Below are 18,614 nucleotides of genomic sequence, written 5' to 3' on the forward strand. Positions count from 1 at the left end.
GCTCCTGGCACCTGGCTTTGAGATATTTCTATGCATTATTCAGATCCCCTCTCAGTCTTCTCTGGAATAAACAGACTTAGCTTCTGCAATCTCTCCTCATAAGAGAGATTCTCCAGACCCCGGATCATCACTGTGGCCTTTTATTTATGGGAGGAGTTCGTGCCACAGGGCAGAGTGCACTCGCTGTGCCTTTCTTTCTGCCTCCCCATGGCGCGTTTCCTCCTAACAGCGCCACCGAAGCTCCTCACCAGCTGTCACAACACGTTCCACCACACGCAGCGCCTCAGCGCCGCTCTCACCCCGGCAAGCCCCGCGCGTAGCCAGCCCTCGCGAGACTTCCCGTTCTCGCGATAGCGGGGGTATCGCCATCTTACCTGCTTGCCCGCTCGCTCCGTCTGTCTCTGCGGCTGAGGGTAGAGGGGGGACGTGGTGTGTTCCAGAGCCGCGCTCAGGGCTCGCAGCTCGTTGGCCTCGCTGCCTTCCGCCAAGGCGAGGGATAGCTGCGGAGAGCGTTCCCCGGCTGAGGAGAGGCGAGAGTGGGGCCGCAGGGAGCAGCCGCTGCTCAGCTGGTTCCGCCCCCTTCGTGGTGCTGGGCCTCTGGCCCCTGCCTCACGGCCTCTGCTGAACCGGGAGGCGGACGCGGGCGAGGCGGGTGAGGGCAGGCGAGGCGGGAGCCGGAGTCCCGGCCGGCGGGGCGGCACGGACCCCGCCGCCGTTGCTGCTGCTGCTGCCGGGGAGGCGGGGGGCCCGGGCCGCTCTGGATGGTGGTTAAAATGATCATAGAAAACTTCGAGGCGCTGAAATCCTGGCTCAGCAAGACCTTGGAGCCCATGTGAGTAGCGGCGACCATTCCTCTCTTTCCCGCCCGCTCCAAAATAAACCTTCCCTTGGAAAAGACGGGGATCCTCACGGCAGGGGAACATAGCGCCGGAGGGGCCTGTGGGGGCATCCCTGGAGATGCCCGCCCAGCGTCCCTCTCTCCCGCGGCCGCTTTCCATGGGAGGCCACGTCGTGGCCCCGCTCTCCCGGTACCGTCCTCGGCTGGGAGGTAGGACCGTCTTTCTCAAGAGGCTGCAGCTTCCCCCCCCTAGCGACGGCACTCGTTCTTTCCCTTTGTAGCCCAGGGTGTACAGGAGATAATGTGTCTGCGTGTGCAGCGCGCTGTTGCCTACTTTCAGCCGCTGTAGAGGCCAGCTTAATAACTACCACCTGCCGCCTTGTCCAGTGACCTGTGGGAGAGCTCAGGTGCTATGGGACGTTTTACAGGGGCTTGGGATCTTCCCAGTAGCATTTCGTGTAGACTCGTAGCACGTAGTTCTCGGTTGTTTTGAATATTGGACGCTCTTTTGTTTCCCTCCCCCCGAACAAAAATTGCATCAGTAGAACGCTTGGGAGTAGAAGCCCCAGAGAATGATTTGCGTATTTGTGAGTAACTGCTTGGCCTCTAAGCATAACATTTAAGTGAGTAATTTGGGCTGTTTTGCAAATAGTCCTCATCTTCCTTCTCTGAATGATAGTTTAGTGGAACTAAGATGTGAACTTGGTTTTAAAGGTTTTGCATTCTGGAAATATGGTGCCTGCAGACGTTTTAGATCAAAGTATGCACTTGTCATTCTGAAACCCTGTTGTAACGTGTGGGTTAAATTGCTTCAGCTTGATTTGAGTCAATAGAAGTAGAACTTTTACTTCTGGTATTAACTTCTGATATGTTTGGCCAGTGTCAGTTTTTGATGCTGTCAGATGGGTGGTGTGTGAAATCTGCTTTATGGCATCCATAACTTTTAATTAAGTATATGTATGTACATTTATAGTTTGGCTTATGCTGAAATAACTTGGAAAAGTGAAAAAATGCTGAGACACTTTTCAGAGAGCTTTATTTGTGGTGATTTTTTTTTGTTTTGTTTTTTGGGTGGGGGGAGTGGGTATGGTGTTTTGGTTGGTTTTTGGGTTTGTTTTTTGTTTCCATAGGACCTGATCCAAACCACAGTGAAATAGATGAGTCTTGAACTTAATTTCAGTGGACTTGACTTAGGCCTGCAGCAAACTATGTCCGGTGCCTTTATGTAAAAGGTTTGAGACTGTAGTAAGATTATGTTATTGTTGTTTGGAAAAAAAGCGGCGTCTTGTAAAGGTTTAGTTTGGGGAAGGTGAATTAATGTCACTCTTGAGTCAGTGTAAGGTAATAGCAGAATAAAGGAACACATTGGTTAGATAGTGTTAGAATAACAGAACATACTGTATTCTGTGGTAATAGATCCAGATAGTCCTCTGGATGCTCCCTGTTAGGCTCTGGATACTTTTTTGCATGAATATTCTGTAAAAGGTAATGAGCAACAGGATAGTGGTGTTCTAGAGTATGCTGGTCAGGAGGCTTGCAACAGACAATATTGAACTTTGAAGAACCTTGTAATTACCAAAATACATGTTAGTAGGTTGAAATGATGAATTGTACACACTTACCTCTCAGTTGCTCAGCAGCTGGAGATGGATCTGTTAACTTCAAGTGGTTTACAAGGAGCATGTTTAAATTCTGTGAAATCTGGGAGTCCATTTGTGGCATTTACAGGAGGCCTTCGGCTGACTTCCAGATCCCTTTATTGAGTAAATGCAATAGGCTTTTTGGATTTTGCAGATCTATATCTAAAATTAGTTTATACATTCTTCTGCTTTTTTTTGTATTTATGCATCAGGAGCTGAAATTTAACTTTCACCAGTGAATAAGTTTCCTGTTAGCAATATAAGTATCAAATGTTTGCCAAATACTATTTACCTAGAGGTCAGTGTGGTTCCTCAGTCTTTCCCTCAAGTTCCATTCATTAGCGATGTGCAGTAGTAACTTCTTGTTCTGGTAACAAACTCTGGTTGTTCCTTGTTTTTTCTATTTGTTTGCACGCTGAACTGTCATATCTGCTAGTGGTAGCCGGCAGTTAAAGGGTGTAATCGTGATTTTCAGCTTCTGTGATCAGTGCGATTCTGTGCTTTTAGCACTAAAAGGACCAACATGTTTGTGTTAAGTTAGAGTTTGTGTGTGAGTAGTTCAAATACGGTTCTTGTGCTGGAAAGCTATGTCATGGCATAGGGAATTGCAGGCCCAGAGGATGAGTTCTCTGAATTTTTAGCTTTGGGAGGAAAAAAGCCAGAAGCAGCTGTTAAATTCAGTTTTGTGCAGTGTCCTACGTAATTGCATTATTCCAATAAGTGGCATAGTTGGTGGAGAGGTATTGTCATTTCCCAGCAGTCAGATATTCTTGGAGCTGCTTCTGATCTCAGCTATCTGAAATGTGTGCCTATAGCCATAGCTTTTGGCTGTATGAAAATTTTAGTGTGTAGTTACTTCTAAAGAAGAGGTGTTGGTGCAGTGGCTAGTACAATGAAGCCCAAAGTGCTGGTTGCCTCAAGGTGTTACCGTAGCCTGCAAATAGTTTTTAACTTGTCTTTTCCTTTTAATGAAACACAAAATGTGCCAACTGTTTTTTATCTTATTGCTCTTTCAGAAAGCTTTAGCTGCAAGATAGGCAGCTGTATTTCCTAACTATAGTAAGGAAGACACCACTGTATTAGATCATTATGTAGGTGTTGTCTCAGTTTTAAAGGGAGAAGTGCATTTAAGAAAATATGCAAATAAATTTTATACACATTTAGATAGGTCTACATGTGCTAGTTATCTAGAGCTGAGTAGTTAGAATATACTTCATTTTCCAAGTTGTCTGTTTCCAGCTAGCTAGCAGTTTTTAATTGGGATGTTTAGCTTGCGTCAAAAGCCATAAAACATGCGTTTCTGGAACACTTCTAGAACTAGAAGATGAAACAACCTTTATGGATATTGTTATTTTATCATTAAGTTTTATCATTAAACTATTTCAAGGCACTATCAGGAATGCTAACTTTTTAGTATAATGAATTTAGTATAATGAGTACATAACATAGTGTTATGTAAATGTATGAACTTAAAACTATTTGGCTGTTAGATTGCTTTCACTTGGTGCCCTGGGAAGCACTGTTCATAGACAAGAATGTTTGGAGGGGAGTTTTTGAATTTTTTGTTTGTGGTTGTTGGGTTTTTTGGTTGTTTTGTTTTGGATGTCTCTAATGCCTTTGGCAAAGCCTTGGTGATCCTTCATACAAACACTCCTTATCTAAGTTCAGACTTGTTGCAGTGAGGCAGAAACTGCAAATGCTGCTATGCTGGAGCATTTACACAGTCCAGCTCTGCTTGAAGGGTGGTAGATCTCTAGAGTTTCTACGCTTTCTACAATTCTGCAAAGATAGGCTTCTTTAGTGATTTTGGAAATAACTCCTGAGCTGCTCAGTTTGGTGTACAGAAAATTAGTGAATATACACACAGAACCACTATAGATACAGCTATGAGAATGTAATACCAGTGTAAACAAAGTGGCAAGATTATTATTTTTGTGCTGTGGCTGCTCTGTATTTGACTAGAGCTGTTTTGTGTGTTCAACTCCAGTCTCTGTGAAGAAGGCATTTCTCAATAGTCTTCTGCATTGCTTGCAGATAGCAATATGCTTAGTTTCTAGTGTTATACACTTTCTCTTGTCCATGGCATGGCTCCCATGAAGTTTTTGGAAATAATGTTAAACTTGGAATATATAATTTCTATCTGTCTGTCACTTCTGATTTCTGTACCAACAAGATTCTCACTGAGCCATATCTATTGTGATGGGTTTCTTTTCTGCACATCCATTCCAGATCCTGCATAAACTGTGTGTATAATCCTTGCTGGAGTATCAGGATCTGGCTTGGTAAAGCTCCAAGTAGGATGTCTTTTTCTTTTTTTTTCTTGCATTTGTTTGAATCTCTACCTGTGAAAAAATTAGCTTTTCTGTACTAAAGCTGAATTCACCATTTTGTAAGACTTTGTAATGTTCTCCCCCTTGCCCTAATTCTTTGTAGTGGAAATTTTTCTTGTTTTTAATTACTTTGTGTAAATTAACTTTAATTAAAATCTTCTGCTGGCCCAATGAATTTTGCTTACAATTTGATTAAGACTCCCATATCTAATTTTTTCCACTTTGCTATAATTACGTTCTTGTGAAGGTTTGTTCATGTGTTAAATCAGACTTGAAAGGAAGATGGAAAAAATAGCTAAACCAATTTTTTAAGTTATTTAGGTATATCTAATTAAAATGGAGAGGTTTTTTGCATTAGTTAATCCTGCAAGTGATCATGATGCTCAAACTGCTTATGTCAGAGGGAGCAGAATCCAAATTGTTTAAAGGCTATTTAGAATATATCTGTTACTGGAATATTTTATGGCAAACAGTCAGTATGCTCTGGTGTTCAGTTATGCCTTCACTGTTGTGTTTTTGTTTGTCATGCTTTTCAACCTTTGTTAAATTTTATAATAGTTTTTGGCCTTTTGGATCTTTGCTGAATTGTTAATAGGCTACTGGTTAGTTATCTTTACCCAGTTACTTAAGAAAGGTGATGAATAAAAAAGATCTAATAATGGCATAAGGAATATGTTAATAAGCCAGGATACTGAAAGAATATAAGTAAGTTAAAATGAAAAACTTCGACATTCCTTTGCACTTACATTGTTGCACACTGTCCTGCCTGTAGCACTCATCAGCCTACCAGGAGCTTTCACTTTCGTTTTCTGTGAAACTTCCCAAGAAGTTCAAAAGGAATAGATGTTTCTTTTCTTTATGTTTACTCTGTCAACACTTTAAGCTATTTATGGCTAAGATAAATAAAGCAGAAATACATGTCATTGGTATGTCACTGTCTTAACACTAGTGAAGATACTCTTACACATCTGTTATGAAACTTGATGGTTTGTTAACGGGACTAGTGGGAAGCTGCTGTGTTTGGGAAATTAAGGTCCTTAACTTAGTGTGCTGATACTGCTAAGCTTCTCTGTAAAAATACTATGCTAGAATTAAAATATTTGTGTTATAAGGTGTAATTGAAAATGGAACATAGAGAAGAAAATTATTCCTGTTACAGGAAACCTCTCGTTCTTACACTGAATATCAGCAGCAAAATGGAAACCCTTGGCTGCATTGCATATCGTCACAGATACGCTGCGATGATTTTTGCTCTCTGCACTGAATGTGTTAGCCAGCTAGCAAGCTGACAGCTGTTCTGCCTCATGAGAGCTCTCTTGAATCTAGAGGTGGCATTTTAAGCTGCTGGTTGCAGCTGTGTGAATATTTCAGATGTGGGTATCATGATAACTTAGAACTATTGTAATGACATCAGTAACTTATGTAACAGCATTGGAGGCTGTTGCATTGCTCAGTGTATTTCTGTATTATTAAAGTTAATGAAAACATTGTAACAGTGGTCCTCATCTACAGTAGTGTCTCAAGAGTTGGATCTTGCTGAATGAGTATGTCATTCATTTTACTTATTGAATACTGTATTGAATACTGTAAAAAAAATACATTTATTTTTTTTAGCAGCAACACAGCGGAATGGTAGAGCTGCCTAAATTAGACTAAGCTGTTCTGCCCAATAAGCAGCAGGCATTTTTCTGCACCCACTCAGCCCTGCGAATATGAAGCATTTCTCTTAGCTTTCAAACATAACCATGTCCACCTTGATAATTGTCAAGAACTGAGCATCATTCTAGAGAAGTATAAATACTAATCTTTAGGCAACAAAACTAGACTAAAATTTAGGTTGTAAATTCTCAGGATCAGAGTATGGCAAATAACATGCACCTACATGTTGTTTTCTTTTCAGAGAGATCATTCACTGCCTGGAGGACTTCAGACATGCTTTTGTGGTTTCAGTGTACTCTGGTAGTTTAAATTTGAGCAGCTAGTTTCAGGACTCGCAGCACCTTTTTGGTCTGTACATTAATTTTAAAAAATGAAGGGAAAAACCCTCACATGTTTTCTTTTACCATCTTAAGAGTTGTGTGTGCACAATGGTTGTGTCCAAAATGAAGGCTAGATTGAGGGTTTTGTCATTAGCTTGAAATAAAAGCAACCAGATGTATCTGAAATGGACAAGTAATGGGGTTTTTTTACAAGGAAACTGTATGGAAGTTTCTGTCCTCACTCCTCTCCCTCCCCCAAGCACACTTTTTCCCTTAAGTGAGTAACCATGTTAATTTTGTGAAAACGGTCAGATTACAATTTGACAGCTTCAGCATGGGAATTTTTTACTCTTTTTTCCCCCCTGCATGTTAAAAGGTTATGTACCCTATAGTTAATTGCTACTTATGTATATCTCCTCTTGGGAATTTGCATCTGTTTTCCAAACATGTTTTCATGAGATGGTAGACTTTGGAATAGTAGATTATTATTTTTTCACTTTCATAGAAAAGACATAGAAATGTGTGAATTAGGTTATACTACAAAAAAGATTTATTTTTTTTTTCCTGTAATGGTTGAGTAGTCGTCTAATAACTGTAAAATTTAAGCAACAGTTTGTCTCGTCATGCCAGTGAGATTTTTGGAAATTAAAGGATTATCCTCTTGTTAAAGATTTCTGTAGTATTTGCTACAGCAGCATAGTACCAGGTCTTCAGCAAATGCTGTAGATACTACTTTTAAAAGAATAACTAGAAAAAATAACTTTCTTAAGGCTCCAGTTCCAAGTGGCTACTTCACTTACTGAGAACTGACTGAAATGAAGAATTGCAGCATGAGGAACTTCATAGCAATATGTGAGATTTTCTGAGAGGAAAAAAGGTATTTCAGACCTTTCCTCAAGCTAATTTGCTTCAGCTTGTTTATATGTAGGAAACATCGAATATCTATCTTTTACTCATTTTGTGCTTTGTCAAGAAGTCAGACTGGAGTAGGATAGGCAAGGTTAATAAGCTATTTATATGTGTGTGAATTTTTCAGGTATATTATCAACATCACAACTATCATTCTTGATTCTGCTTGCCATTTTTTAATTCCTCCTTCCTTCTTTTGGTTTAAGAATTCATCTGGTTGGTTTGTGGGGGCGTGTTTGCTGTCAGTGTGAGTATTTGAACAGGAGTCCTAGTGGCCTTATTCAGTGTTTTCTTGATGGAGAGTTCAGGGCCCTGTTGGGGAGACATTGCCAAAATTCTCAGAGTATTTAGTCCGACAGATTTTCAGATCTCCCTTTCCTTATGGTATTTTTTTACATTAACAATACTCAAACAGCATGTTTTTTCATTTGAAGATACATTTTTGTTACTGATGCTTAAAGACATTCTTGGGCACTAACTTCACGCAATATTGCCTCAGCATGCAATATTGCCTCAGCATACAATATTCAAAGTTTGTGCTTAGTCTCTCTTACGGCTTGAAAGATATTTACTGAATGCTTCTATTCAATATCTTCTGAAAGGGTTCTGTATAATATTTATGTACAAATGTATTATGTTTATTTAGCTTATCTGCATTTTTAAATTACTTTTAGCTAAAAAAAACCCAAACCTCTAAGTCTGTGTAAAGTCTAAGTCTGTGTAAGCTCTGTTGTTAATAAAGGATTTTGTATGTACAGCTATACCAGTAACATTCTTTTTTTATTCTAAAAGAACTTCAATATGTGTTCCACGTCCACTGCATTTGTAAATTAGGCTGATGTCTGTAATTGCATGGTGATTATAAAAGTCAAAGTGAGTTCTCAGAAGATATTTAGTATTTTATATTTAAAAATATGTAAATCTGAGTTTTGGAAATGGATATATTGAATATTGTTTAATGAATTGCAAAGTATTAAAATAAAAAGACTGTACAGGGAAATGAGTCCTCTTCAGCTAAATTACTTTCCCCTTCTCAAACATTCATTATTAATAAAAAAAAAAAAAGTATATATTTAAGGGCTTACTCTTAACAACTTCAGTTTTCCTCTTCTGCTTTCTTTATTTGAAGTGGTAATTTCTTTTAATAACTTCGAAACTGGATGAGATCAGAAAGAAAGGATTTTGAACTTTTCTGTGAGGCTTGTTGCAGTTGTGAATTCTTGCTCCTACAATTGAACAAAATATTTGGTTGGCTGTTGCTTTCCTTTTTGAAACTTCTCTGTGGTGGGTAGCAGTTGGAGGTGTTCGGATTGTTCTCTGAAGAATGTATAGAGCTCTAGCAAGAGAATTTTTCCATCTGTGCCTCTATATTAAATGCTGTTTATTAAAGTGGGGCTACAAGAGCCATCTCTTACTTAACACAGAACAGTAGACACTGCATGTTCTCTGAAAGAGTACAGGCTACAAAAAAGCAGTACTAGAGGTAAAACTATTTATTATTACTAATTAGGGCCATATATTCAGAAAGTGGGTGTAAGAATACATGCTGTGGTGTTTAATTGTAAATGGCATTGGGAGTTAACTTGCTGCAGTGGAAATGAGTTCAGATAACTTTTGCCAACAGGTTTATGTTGTTTGTTAAAGAAAATGTGAAAGTGAAAGCAAGAGGAAAAATTTGTGATTATTTAGTTGCAGCAAATGCCTACAAAAACTTGGGAGGATATAGTTATGGGGCTCCAAGTTGCAAAATGTTGTTTTACATCTTTCAGCACATGTGAATGTTTTTCTAGCAGCCAAACTTTAGCATAAGGATAAAGTGATGTTTAAACTTCTGTCACAGTTATAACACGCACTGCCATTTATACTGAGGTTTGTCATGTACCCTCCATATTCAAGTTAAGCTAAGGATTCAAACCTTTATCTAACAATTGAAAATGTATATAATTCAGTGAACATTAGAATTGAAATTGAAATTTACTTTTGATTTTGAATGCAGATGTGAAATGTGTAGGTAGTGTTCTGATTTTTCTAATTTTTCTGATTTGTCAATTAAGGACCTTTCTTAATCTTATAATCTGCAAGAACATAGTGATACATACTGCATGGGAAATCCTGCTGCACAGTGTATTTTGCTGTCATCACCCTGGGTGCCTTTCCTGTTTACTTCAAAGTGACATCACTTATAACAGTGTCAACTGCAAGAGCATAAAATACAAGGCAGAGGTTCAGAAAAACTGATAAAGCATGCTCAAAATTAGTGAAAAATCCATGTATGCACAACAAGCATATTGCATATTATTCCCACACAGATTGCTATTCTGTGAGAAACTACAGTCAATCTAGAGAACATAAAAACTCATTTATCAGAAAAACCCAAAGCCATTATAATCCAAACCAGCAGATCTTGTCTAAGTCAAAGGATGGCAAATTTATAGGCAATATTTTGGAATTCAGTTTGACTGAAAAAGAGAATTGCTTTTAAAAAAGCAGCTCTCCCCCGAACAAAACCATTAATGGTGATAATCCAGAATACTTAATAGCTGTAAAGAACAGAAATTTTCAGGCAGGCCTACTGTGTTGAGGGTCCTGTATAGTTCATGAGACCCATTACCCTTCTCTTCTACCACTTCACATTGCCAGAAATTTAATTTTAGCATCATCTTAAAAAGCAGTCTGAAAAGCAGTAAGAGATCACACTATAACCTTGTTAATTCTATCTAAATTACTAGTTACAGAAACAAGTGTGGTCTTGGCAACAGTGTGGAGAAAACAGATCAATTGTTTATGTTGTTGTTTTTTTTTTTTTCAAGCTTTGAGCAACAGACATAGAAGAGAGGAGACTTCTGTTTCAAGTCGGTACATAAAAAAAAGGAAGTCAGCCTTTGGCTTGTATGAAGTATTGTAGTTTAATTTTAAAAAGTGAAAAGAAAACAAACAGTACTGTCTATTTATAAAAAAAATTTCTCCGTCTCACTCTGGCACAAAATTAATTGTATTCATTACTGATTATTTAATATCATCTGTTAGTACTTCTCAAATATAGCATTTGTTGAATAGCCAAAATAAATAAGCATCTGAGTTCTTCCTGTTGTGTACAGGAGGGTTTCTACACTTACATATTGAGTAATACTTAGAGTTCAGTATGATTGTTTTACATTGTTCATATGTGGTTGTATTGCATACAGAGTGATAAAGGCTAGGACAGTACCAGAGGAGAAAATGATTGTGGTTTATGAATACAAAGTACAGTTATTGAGGATATTTTTTTGAGAGTATCTTGGGGTTGGGTGGATGGATTCAAATTTTACGGTCGTTCTGGGATGAACAGTATTCCTAAGACTTCCAAAATCATAGTGGGGAGGGGTGAAAGCATGAATTGCTTGCTTGCTGTGTTTTAACCATTTTTGTTTGAGTTTGTTTGGGTTTGAGGTTGGTGGTTTTATTTTTTTTTTTTGTTACACATTTTGGAGTGTGGCTTTCCAGACAAGTTTCTCAATTTTTCTACTCTGCTTATGAGGGAGGAATTACTTTAAACTGCACATGAGGTTGTTGTGTGGTTGCTGCTGTAGAAGCTGTAGAATTAAAGTACATATAGAAGTATATTGCAGTAGCTAACAGCAGTGAGGTTTTACCTTCTAGAATTACTCTTCTTTTTCTTCTTCCCTCCATTTTGAGTATATGTGTTGTCATTTAAGTCAGTTGTGGCAGATTTTGAACAATGACAGGTGACTATTATCAGATGATAACCATATTTGTGGAAATTGAAATAAAAAAACTAACCCAGCTTGCAATATTTTACCTGATTTTTGTGGAGAATACAAAGGTGAAGAAAGGAATTTGGTGTTATCATGTAAAAATTGTCCTCTCCTGCGAAGATTGTTTTCCTGTTATGAGTGTAGATAGCTAATATGAAAATAGCACAGTAATTTCCGAGTCATGATTCAGCTTGAAACTGAGAGAGGACTGAAGTTTTCCTGTAGTGACATTGAAGTAGCATTAAAGGAAGGGGGTGGGGTGGGGATAAAAGCCAAATTCAAGCATTGAGAAGGAGGCCTTAGGCCCTTTGGGGGGCTGTATTGTTCAGTATCAAACTTTCAGATAAGCTTCTGAGATGATGTGCTCAGGTGCTAGCAATGTGAAAGAGACCATGTGGTCCTGTCGCTCTTACTGTAGGAGGTTATGTCCCTGGTTCCAAGATGACTTGCTGCTTGAACAGCATTTTCTTCTGGATAAAGAATTGTTAAATCTGAATGGGAGCAAATCAGATGTGATATGTGAAGGAAAACATTTCTGAACAAGTTTCAATTGGTTTGCAATCTGTTTTTTGATTAATAGTATATATTGGTGTTTTGTCAGTTCAGTGTGTGCAGGTTCTTCTGGAATATAGACTGTGAATACCACAGAATGCTGTGGTATCACCCCTAGCAGCTCAAGTTGCTTTGACAGCCTGAAATTCTGATACTGGCTGATCTCTAGAGGATGCTGAGTTAAGTCTGAAGCTCTGATGTTTATCTTCAGAGCACTGCTGGACCCAGGCTATCCAGAAGATCTGAGGATGGATTCTGACAGATCTGCTTCCTCTGCTTAGTGAATAGTTGCGTGAAGGATGTTGTTTGGTGTGCAGGTGATGGTGTCTTTAGGGTGAGGAATTAGGCAGCATTAAATGGTGGTGGATTTGGTTTCTTGTGCCCAGTGTCTAAAATACATGTAATTTAAATGAACAATGTTCAGTTTTATAATTAAGCTTCAGCATTGAAATTTCATTTGGTTTAATGTGGAAGAGATTGGGAACTGTCATTTTAATCTTCGTTGTAACTAGTAGACTTCTGTACTAGAACAATGTTTGTGTGATATTCATATTCAGTGCAACTTTCTAACCCCAGTTTAATTTAATTATTTCTGCTAATGTACAGTTAGATGCACCAGTGCCATTTTTTCCCTTTTGTTGTAGCTCTTTAAAACACTAGTATTAACTTTGATCACCACCTAGACAAGCTCACTGCCTATATCACACAACCAGCGTGTGTTTGTTAAATCCTGCCTGGGTTTGTGGGGTCTGAGGTCTTCCTTTGGTTTATGCTGTGTAATGGGATTAAATGGTTTAAGAAAATGCAGCTGTTCTGCCTGATAAACCACTGTCTCACCATTTCATTAGTTACTGGCTTTGAATTACGAAGCATGAAATTGTTTTCTGCGGTATTCTCGCTTGCTTTGTCAGATTTTACTCTGTAACACCACTACAGAGTTCATTGTAGATTACAGCTTGTGAGACATTATAATCAAATTTTATCAGGCATATTGAATAATGTTCTACTTAACATGCATATACAGCTTATGCCTTTTTAAGTTCTTTGTTGGTGTGCGTGAGACCATCAGCTTCTATACTGAAGTGTTCCATACTTACCTTTAGATTGAATTTAGATATCTAAAATGGATAACGAGCCCTTAAATTTCGCTTCATTGTCTTTGTACCACTTACCAAGATTACATGATAGTATTATATGAACTGTTTTTCAAAATTACGATTTTTCAGTTAATCTGTTTTTTATGGTATTCGTATGTAGGTAGTAATAAGATTCTTTTGAAGCATATTTAAGAATCTCAGAGTGATTTATTTATTTATATTTTAATAGTGTGGATCACTTCTGCTGTGTAAGTGTATTCATTTGTAACAAGGTAGGGCTGACTTTACCCCATTAACAGTCACCTAGTGTTGCACTCAGAATTACTAATTTCATCATTGGAGAGTTATAGAAATATTTGTTTATTTGCCTTGAAGACTTAGGCAGTTGAGACTGTTTCATTCTGAATAGTTCTTTCTAGTTTCCTGTGAAGTCTTCTGTGCAATATTGTTTGGACATGTTCTAGGCAATTACTTCTCTAGAAAAGAAAGGTGATACTTGGCAATCTTACATATCTGGACTCTGTCTTAAAAAATACATCTGAGTGCTTTTCTTTTACTATGGTAGGAAATGTTTTGGTCCTTTATATGTATTGGTTATAACAGTTTCAGATGTTAACTTCTGTAATTTAATTACTATTTTAATCTGTTTGCAGATGTGATGCAGATCCGTCTGCCCTAGCTAAATATGTTCTGGCTTTGGTAAAGAAGGATAAAAGTGAAAAGGAACTGAAGGCATTGTGTGTTGATCAGCTGGATGTATTTCTTCAGAAAGGTATGGTCTTTTATCATAGCAATAAAGCTTGAGTGAAAAGTCTGTCTTAATTCATTCAATCTTTTCCCATAGAATAATGCATTTTTGTCTTTATTAGCTTTGTTACTTTGAAGTATGTAACTCAATTTTCATGAAGGTTTTTTGTTTGTTTGTTTGTTTAAACAGGTGTATAGCACAATATGTGTATGTTAGGTCTGTGTTTTGTGTCTGTTTGTATTCCTGGAAGAAAATTATGAATGTTAAGAGTTATTGCCAGAATTAGAAGTATTGAAGCTCTGTATATATTCTAGAAATAAGCTTCCAGATGTTGAAAAACTTTGTGAAACATTGTTATTATTGACATGTTTCTTGAATGTGAATATCCTTTTAAAAATATAAAATTATCAGCAGAGTATTAATCAAAAACCCAACCTAAACCAAACTCTTCGTTGTCTTAACTTTATGGTGAATGCTGATTTTTTTCAAGTATATAATTTTTTAAATTTTTAAATCACATGTAAACTGTATTTTGCATAATGGATATTTGTACACTCTCTTTACTTTTAGAAACTCAGATATTTGTGGAAAAACTGTTTGATGCTGTGAATACAAAAAGCTATCTACCTCCACCAGAACAGCCATCATCAGGAAGCCTGAAAGTAGAATTTTTTCAGCACCAGGAAAAAGAGACAAAAAAGGAAGAGGTAGGCATGGGTTTTAAATTAAATGTATGTCTTTTTTTTTCCTCATTCCTGTAGTTTGCTTACATGGCTCAACTTCATCATGTTCATTTATTAATAATAGTCCCAAAACTTGTCCTACAGCATTAAAATATGTTGGAAGATTTGTGTCTAGTATGTTGAGTATCGCTGCACAATTTTTCTAAACGTAAGTGGGTGTTTCAAAGGTAAACCAAAGGGGTTCTGCTTAGCTAAATGTAAATAAAGCTGTTGGGTAGTGCAGGAGTTGCAGTACAACCTACATCAGGTTTTTTTGCTCAGAATTGCTGTTGTAGATATGCTGCCCTCTAATTCATCATAAATCCAGGCTGCCATTCCAAATGGCAGTCCTTGTTCCTCCAGCTGTTTTATCCAGATAAACTCCTTATTCTGACACAAATGTTTATGCTGCTCTTTGAGCCAGAAGAGTAGGTTTGTCCTTTTCGACAGCAGCCTACATTTGACCATATCAAGTTCTTGTGAGACCTCAGCTGGAGTATTGTGTGCAGTTCTGGTGTCCAACATAAGAAGGCCATGGAGCTGTTGGAGCAAGTCCAGAGGAGGGCCACAGTTCCATATGAAGACAGGCTGAGAAAATTGGGGCTGTTCAGCCTGGAGAAGAGAAGGCTGCGTGGAGACCTCATAGCAGCCTTCCAGTATCTGAAGGAGGCCTACAAGTATGCTGGGGAGGGACTCCTCATTAGGACTGTAGTGACTCTACAAGGGGTAACGGGTTCAAACTTAAACAGGGGAAGTTTAATTTAGATATAAGGGGGAAGTTCTCTACTGTGAGGGTGGTGAGGCAGTGGAACAAATTGCCCAGAGAAGTTGTGAATGCTCCATCCCTGGCAGCGTTGAAGGCCACGTTGGACAGAGTCTTGGGGACATGGTTTAGTGTATGGTGTCCTTGCCCATGGCAGAGGGGTTGGAACTTGATGATCTTAAGGCCCTTTCCAGCCCTAACTATTCTATGATTCTGTGATCTGAACCTGCTAACCTGCTGATGAAGAAAAGACCTTACTGTGTCAGTTGTTGAATATTCATGTCTTTCCAGATCTGTCACTGTACCTTAGTATGGATTTCTGTCTATCTGTAGCAAAAGCAGGTGTTATTTTCAGCGCAGCACAATAGGGGTGCTCATTCGGCTTCATTTTCGCCCAACCTGTTCTTTGAATATTCCTAGAAATAGAAAACTAGTATGATACGAAGGTTCTCTAATTGCATTACATGCAAAAATGTTGTTTCAGTTCGATGTTACAGCTGACTTTGCTTGGTATTTTGAATTTGTTTTATGTGATTGTGCAGAAGTCTTCATTGTAGTGTCCTCATGTTTTCATCTAATGTATATACTTTAAATTCAGATCGTTAAAGAGGAAGAGCGAGAGAAAAAGTTCTCTAGAAGATTAAATCACAGCCCTCCTCAGTCAAGTTCTCGCTACAGAGATACCAGGTAATAATTTTTTTAGCCTATTGTATTGCGTCAGTAATAAGATGGATTTTTATGATGAACTTTATGTATAGTTACCTAAGGCTAAAAATAAGACTTTTATAGCTTTTATGCATATGTAGTTATATGGCTAGTATGTAAGTGATAGTGTAAACCATCTCAGAGTTGTGCACAACTATCACATTTGAATTTTAAGGTTAATTTTTATGTTAGATTTATGGTTTGTATTGCAACACAATGTACAATGTACTGTGCTTGGTTATTGAGATTGAATTGTGATATTTTTTTATTTGGAAGCTTTCGCTTCAGTAGCTGTTTAACTTTTTGGTGTTTCTAACTTGAGGAAGGTACATTATTGGCAGAAACAGAATTTACCTGTGTTTCACAATCTTACGGATGGTAAAAGTAAAATGCATAAACCCAATGAAAGTATTTTAAAAGACTTCTGAGAAGAAAGGAAGGATCATAGTTAGATTCCATTTGTAGGTTTGTTTTTATTAATTTTCCGTTGCCATTTCCTGAGGTTTATAATGGTGGTTAAGGTTTTAAATTATGGCTTCATAATTCTTTTAACTAATTTACAAAATTACATGTTTAGGAGCCGTGATGAAAGGAAAAAGGATGAACGTTCTCGAAAGAGAGATTATGACCGAAATCCTCCCAGAAGAGATTCCTATAGGGATCGATATAACAGGAGAAGAGGGAGGAGCCGGAGCTACAGCAGGAGTCGAAGTAGAAGTTGGAGCAAAGAGAGATTGCGGGACCGAGATCGAGACCGGAGCAGAAGCCGGAGCAGAACACGAAGCAGAGGTACCAACAGTTGGTCTCTAAGACACGGTGAATGTTGCCTACACTACGTTCCTGATGTACCAAAATTTCTTCTGTTGTTTTTGTTTTTGTTCAAATTTATCTTGGTTTTCTGTGGAAATAAGGCTTATATGATTATATTTTCAGTGCTTGTTTTCCCCTCTTTCCCTCCATTCTTCTTCAGTACCTTTGAAAGTGTTGGCCACTTTTAAGCAATGTTTGGAAGAGAGGCAGAAAAATCCAGTTTCAGGAAACTCAGAGTCTGGTTTGGGAAGATACAGAAATTAATAATCAGCTACTGAGAGAGAGCTGGCAGAAATTACTGGCTGAGGACTGTCAAGCAGAACAGGACAACTCTGTTCTTTTTGTCTTGCCTCTTCCTTGGCAACATAGAGAGGGGCTGAAATTATTACAGTAAATATTTGCATTTGCATGCATCTGTAGGACTTCAGTACTGTTGTTTTTCAAATAAAACTTCTTTAAAAACAAAGCTGTTTATTCAGCTGAAAAGTATGCTTTTTCTCCCAGTAGTTGTTACTGGAAGTTGGAAAAGAATATTGAGAGTAATTTTATATCTTTGTCCTGTCTTAAGACAATGTGGAGATAAAAATAGTCTGATCTGAGTCTCCTGTGTATTATTTGTCTTACTGTGGAATGGGCCTTGATAACTCAGCCTTAAAAGTAGGTGTGTGGACTTTCTGAAAATATGCAGCAGGTATTTTCCAAACAACTTGCAAACAAGGAAGTTAAAACAGCTTGCTGCAGTTCAGCTGGAAGATTACAATGTGATTGAATGTTAATATAAGCTTTGTTTTACGTGAACGACAATGGTAATATCTTACAGACAATATTTTTTTTATTTACAGACAGTGAAAGCTTTGTTTCTTTATCTGAGCACATTAAGAAAAGCTTTTTTTACCCTCACTTACCTGCCATCTTTAAGCATTTTTATTAATGTTCCTTTAATACGGGGTTATTTGAGTCTACCAGCTTATCTCATAACAGAACTCTTCTGTCTTAATCTGGATACTTACTGTTTATTTGACGGTAATATTAGAAAATTAAGAGAATAGTTTGTATGTATTCAGAATAAAATGTCATGTTACTGCTGCATCTGCCCAGAAGTGTTCCACACCTTTCACGCGCTATTATTTCTGCAGTCGTTGCAAAGCTTTGTATGTGATAAATATATACATTTGAATGCAGATAGAATGAAGATAAAAACATGAAGATACAGTAGCAGTAGCATCTTGAAACACTAAAGATGTGTAACTTTTACATTTTTTTCCAGTGATGGCTAGCTTTTTCTTGCCCATAGCTTCCCTTTATTCAGAGTAACTTTCCATCTGAAGTTCTTAAAATATATATGCATCACTATAGATGATGTACTCTGCTTGAAGTTAAATAGTGTTTCTGCTTTACTGTGGATATAGCTGCTGTTGAAATACCCCAGTGGCTGACTGTGTACTTCTAAGATTGTTATGTTTCTGGTTAAAACTTAGTAATGTAGAATCATGGAATTGCTGAGGTTGGAAAATACCTCTGAAAGTCATATAGTCCAACACACTTTCTCAAAGCAGATAAACTGGAGCAGGTTGCTCAGGATCCTGTGTAGTTGGATTGTGAGAAACTTGAGAGTGAAGACTCTACAGGCACTCTGGGTAACCTGTAGAACATTTCAATTATCATTTTTATATTTCGAGGTGAACTGATGTGGAATAAAGATAATACACAGGTTAGTGACTTAGTGGCAAAAATGTGCAGAAGGAATCATTCAGTTTAACTTGTTC

At 37.9% G+C, this 18,614-nt stretch overlaps 1 protein-coding gene across 9 annotated transcripts in view; it reads left to right on the forward strand.

The window, feature by feature from the left end:
* The first annotated feature begins 368 nt into the window (after window positions 1-368).
* The window catches only part of RBM26 (RNA binding motif protein 26), a 53,140-nt gene continuing 34,894 nt past the window's right edge, over window positions 369-18,614 (forward strand). For 5 of the 9 annotated variants that reach the window (XM_080612584.1, XM_080612592.1, XM_080612588.1 and 2 more), the window contains exons 1-5: window positions 369-832; window positions 13,754-13,872; window positions 14,419-14,555; window positions 15,932-16,020; window positions 16,616-16,854. In XM_080612584.1, the coding sequence (XP_080468710.1) occupies window positions 762-832; window positions 13,754-13,872; window positions 14,419-14,555; window positions 15,932-16,020; window positions 16,616-16,854 (655 nt within the window). In that variant the 5' untranslated portion in view covers window positions 369-761. The remainder of the gene's footprint in view (window positions 833-13,753; window positions 13,873-14,418; window positions 14,556-15,931; window positions 16,021-16,615; window positions 16,855-18,614) is intronic. The other 4 variants (XM_080612585.1, XM_080612590.1, XM_080612587.1 and 1 more) reach the window with 1 other exon arrangement.

This window comes from Psittacula echo (assembly GCF_963264785.1).
Source record: "Psittacula echo genome assembly, chromosome: 3".
Taxonomy (NCBI): Eukaryota; Metazoa; Chordata; class Aves; order Psittaciformes; family Psittacidae; genus Psittacula; species Psittacula echo.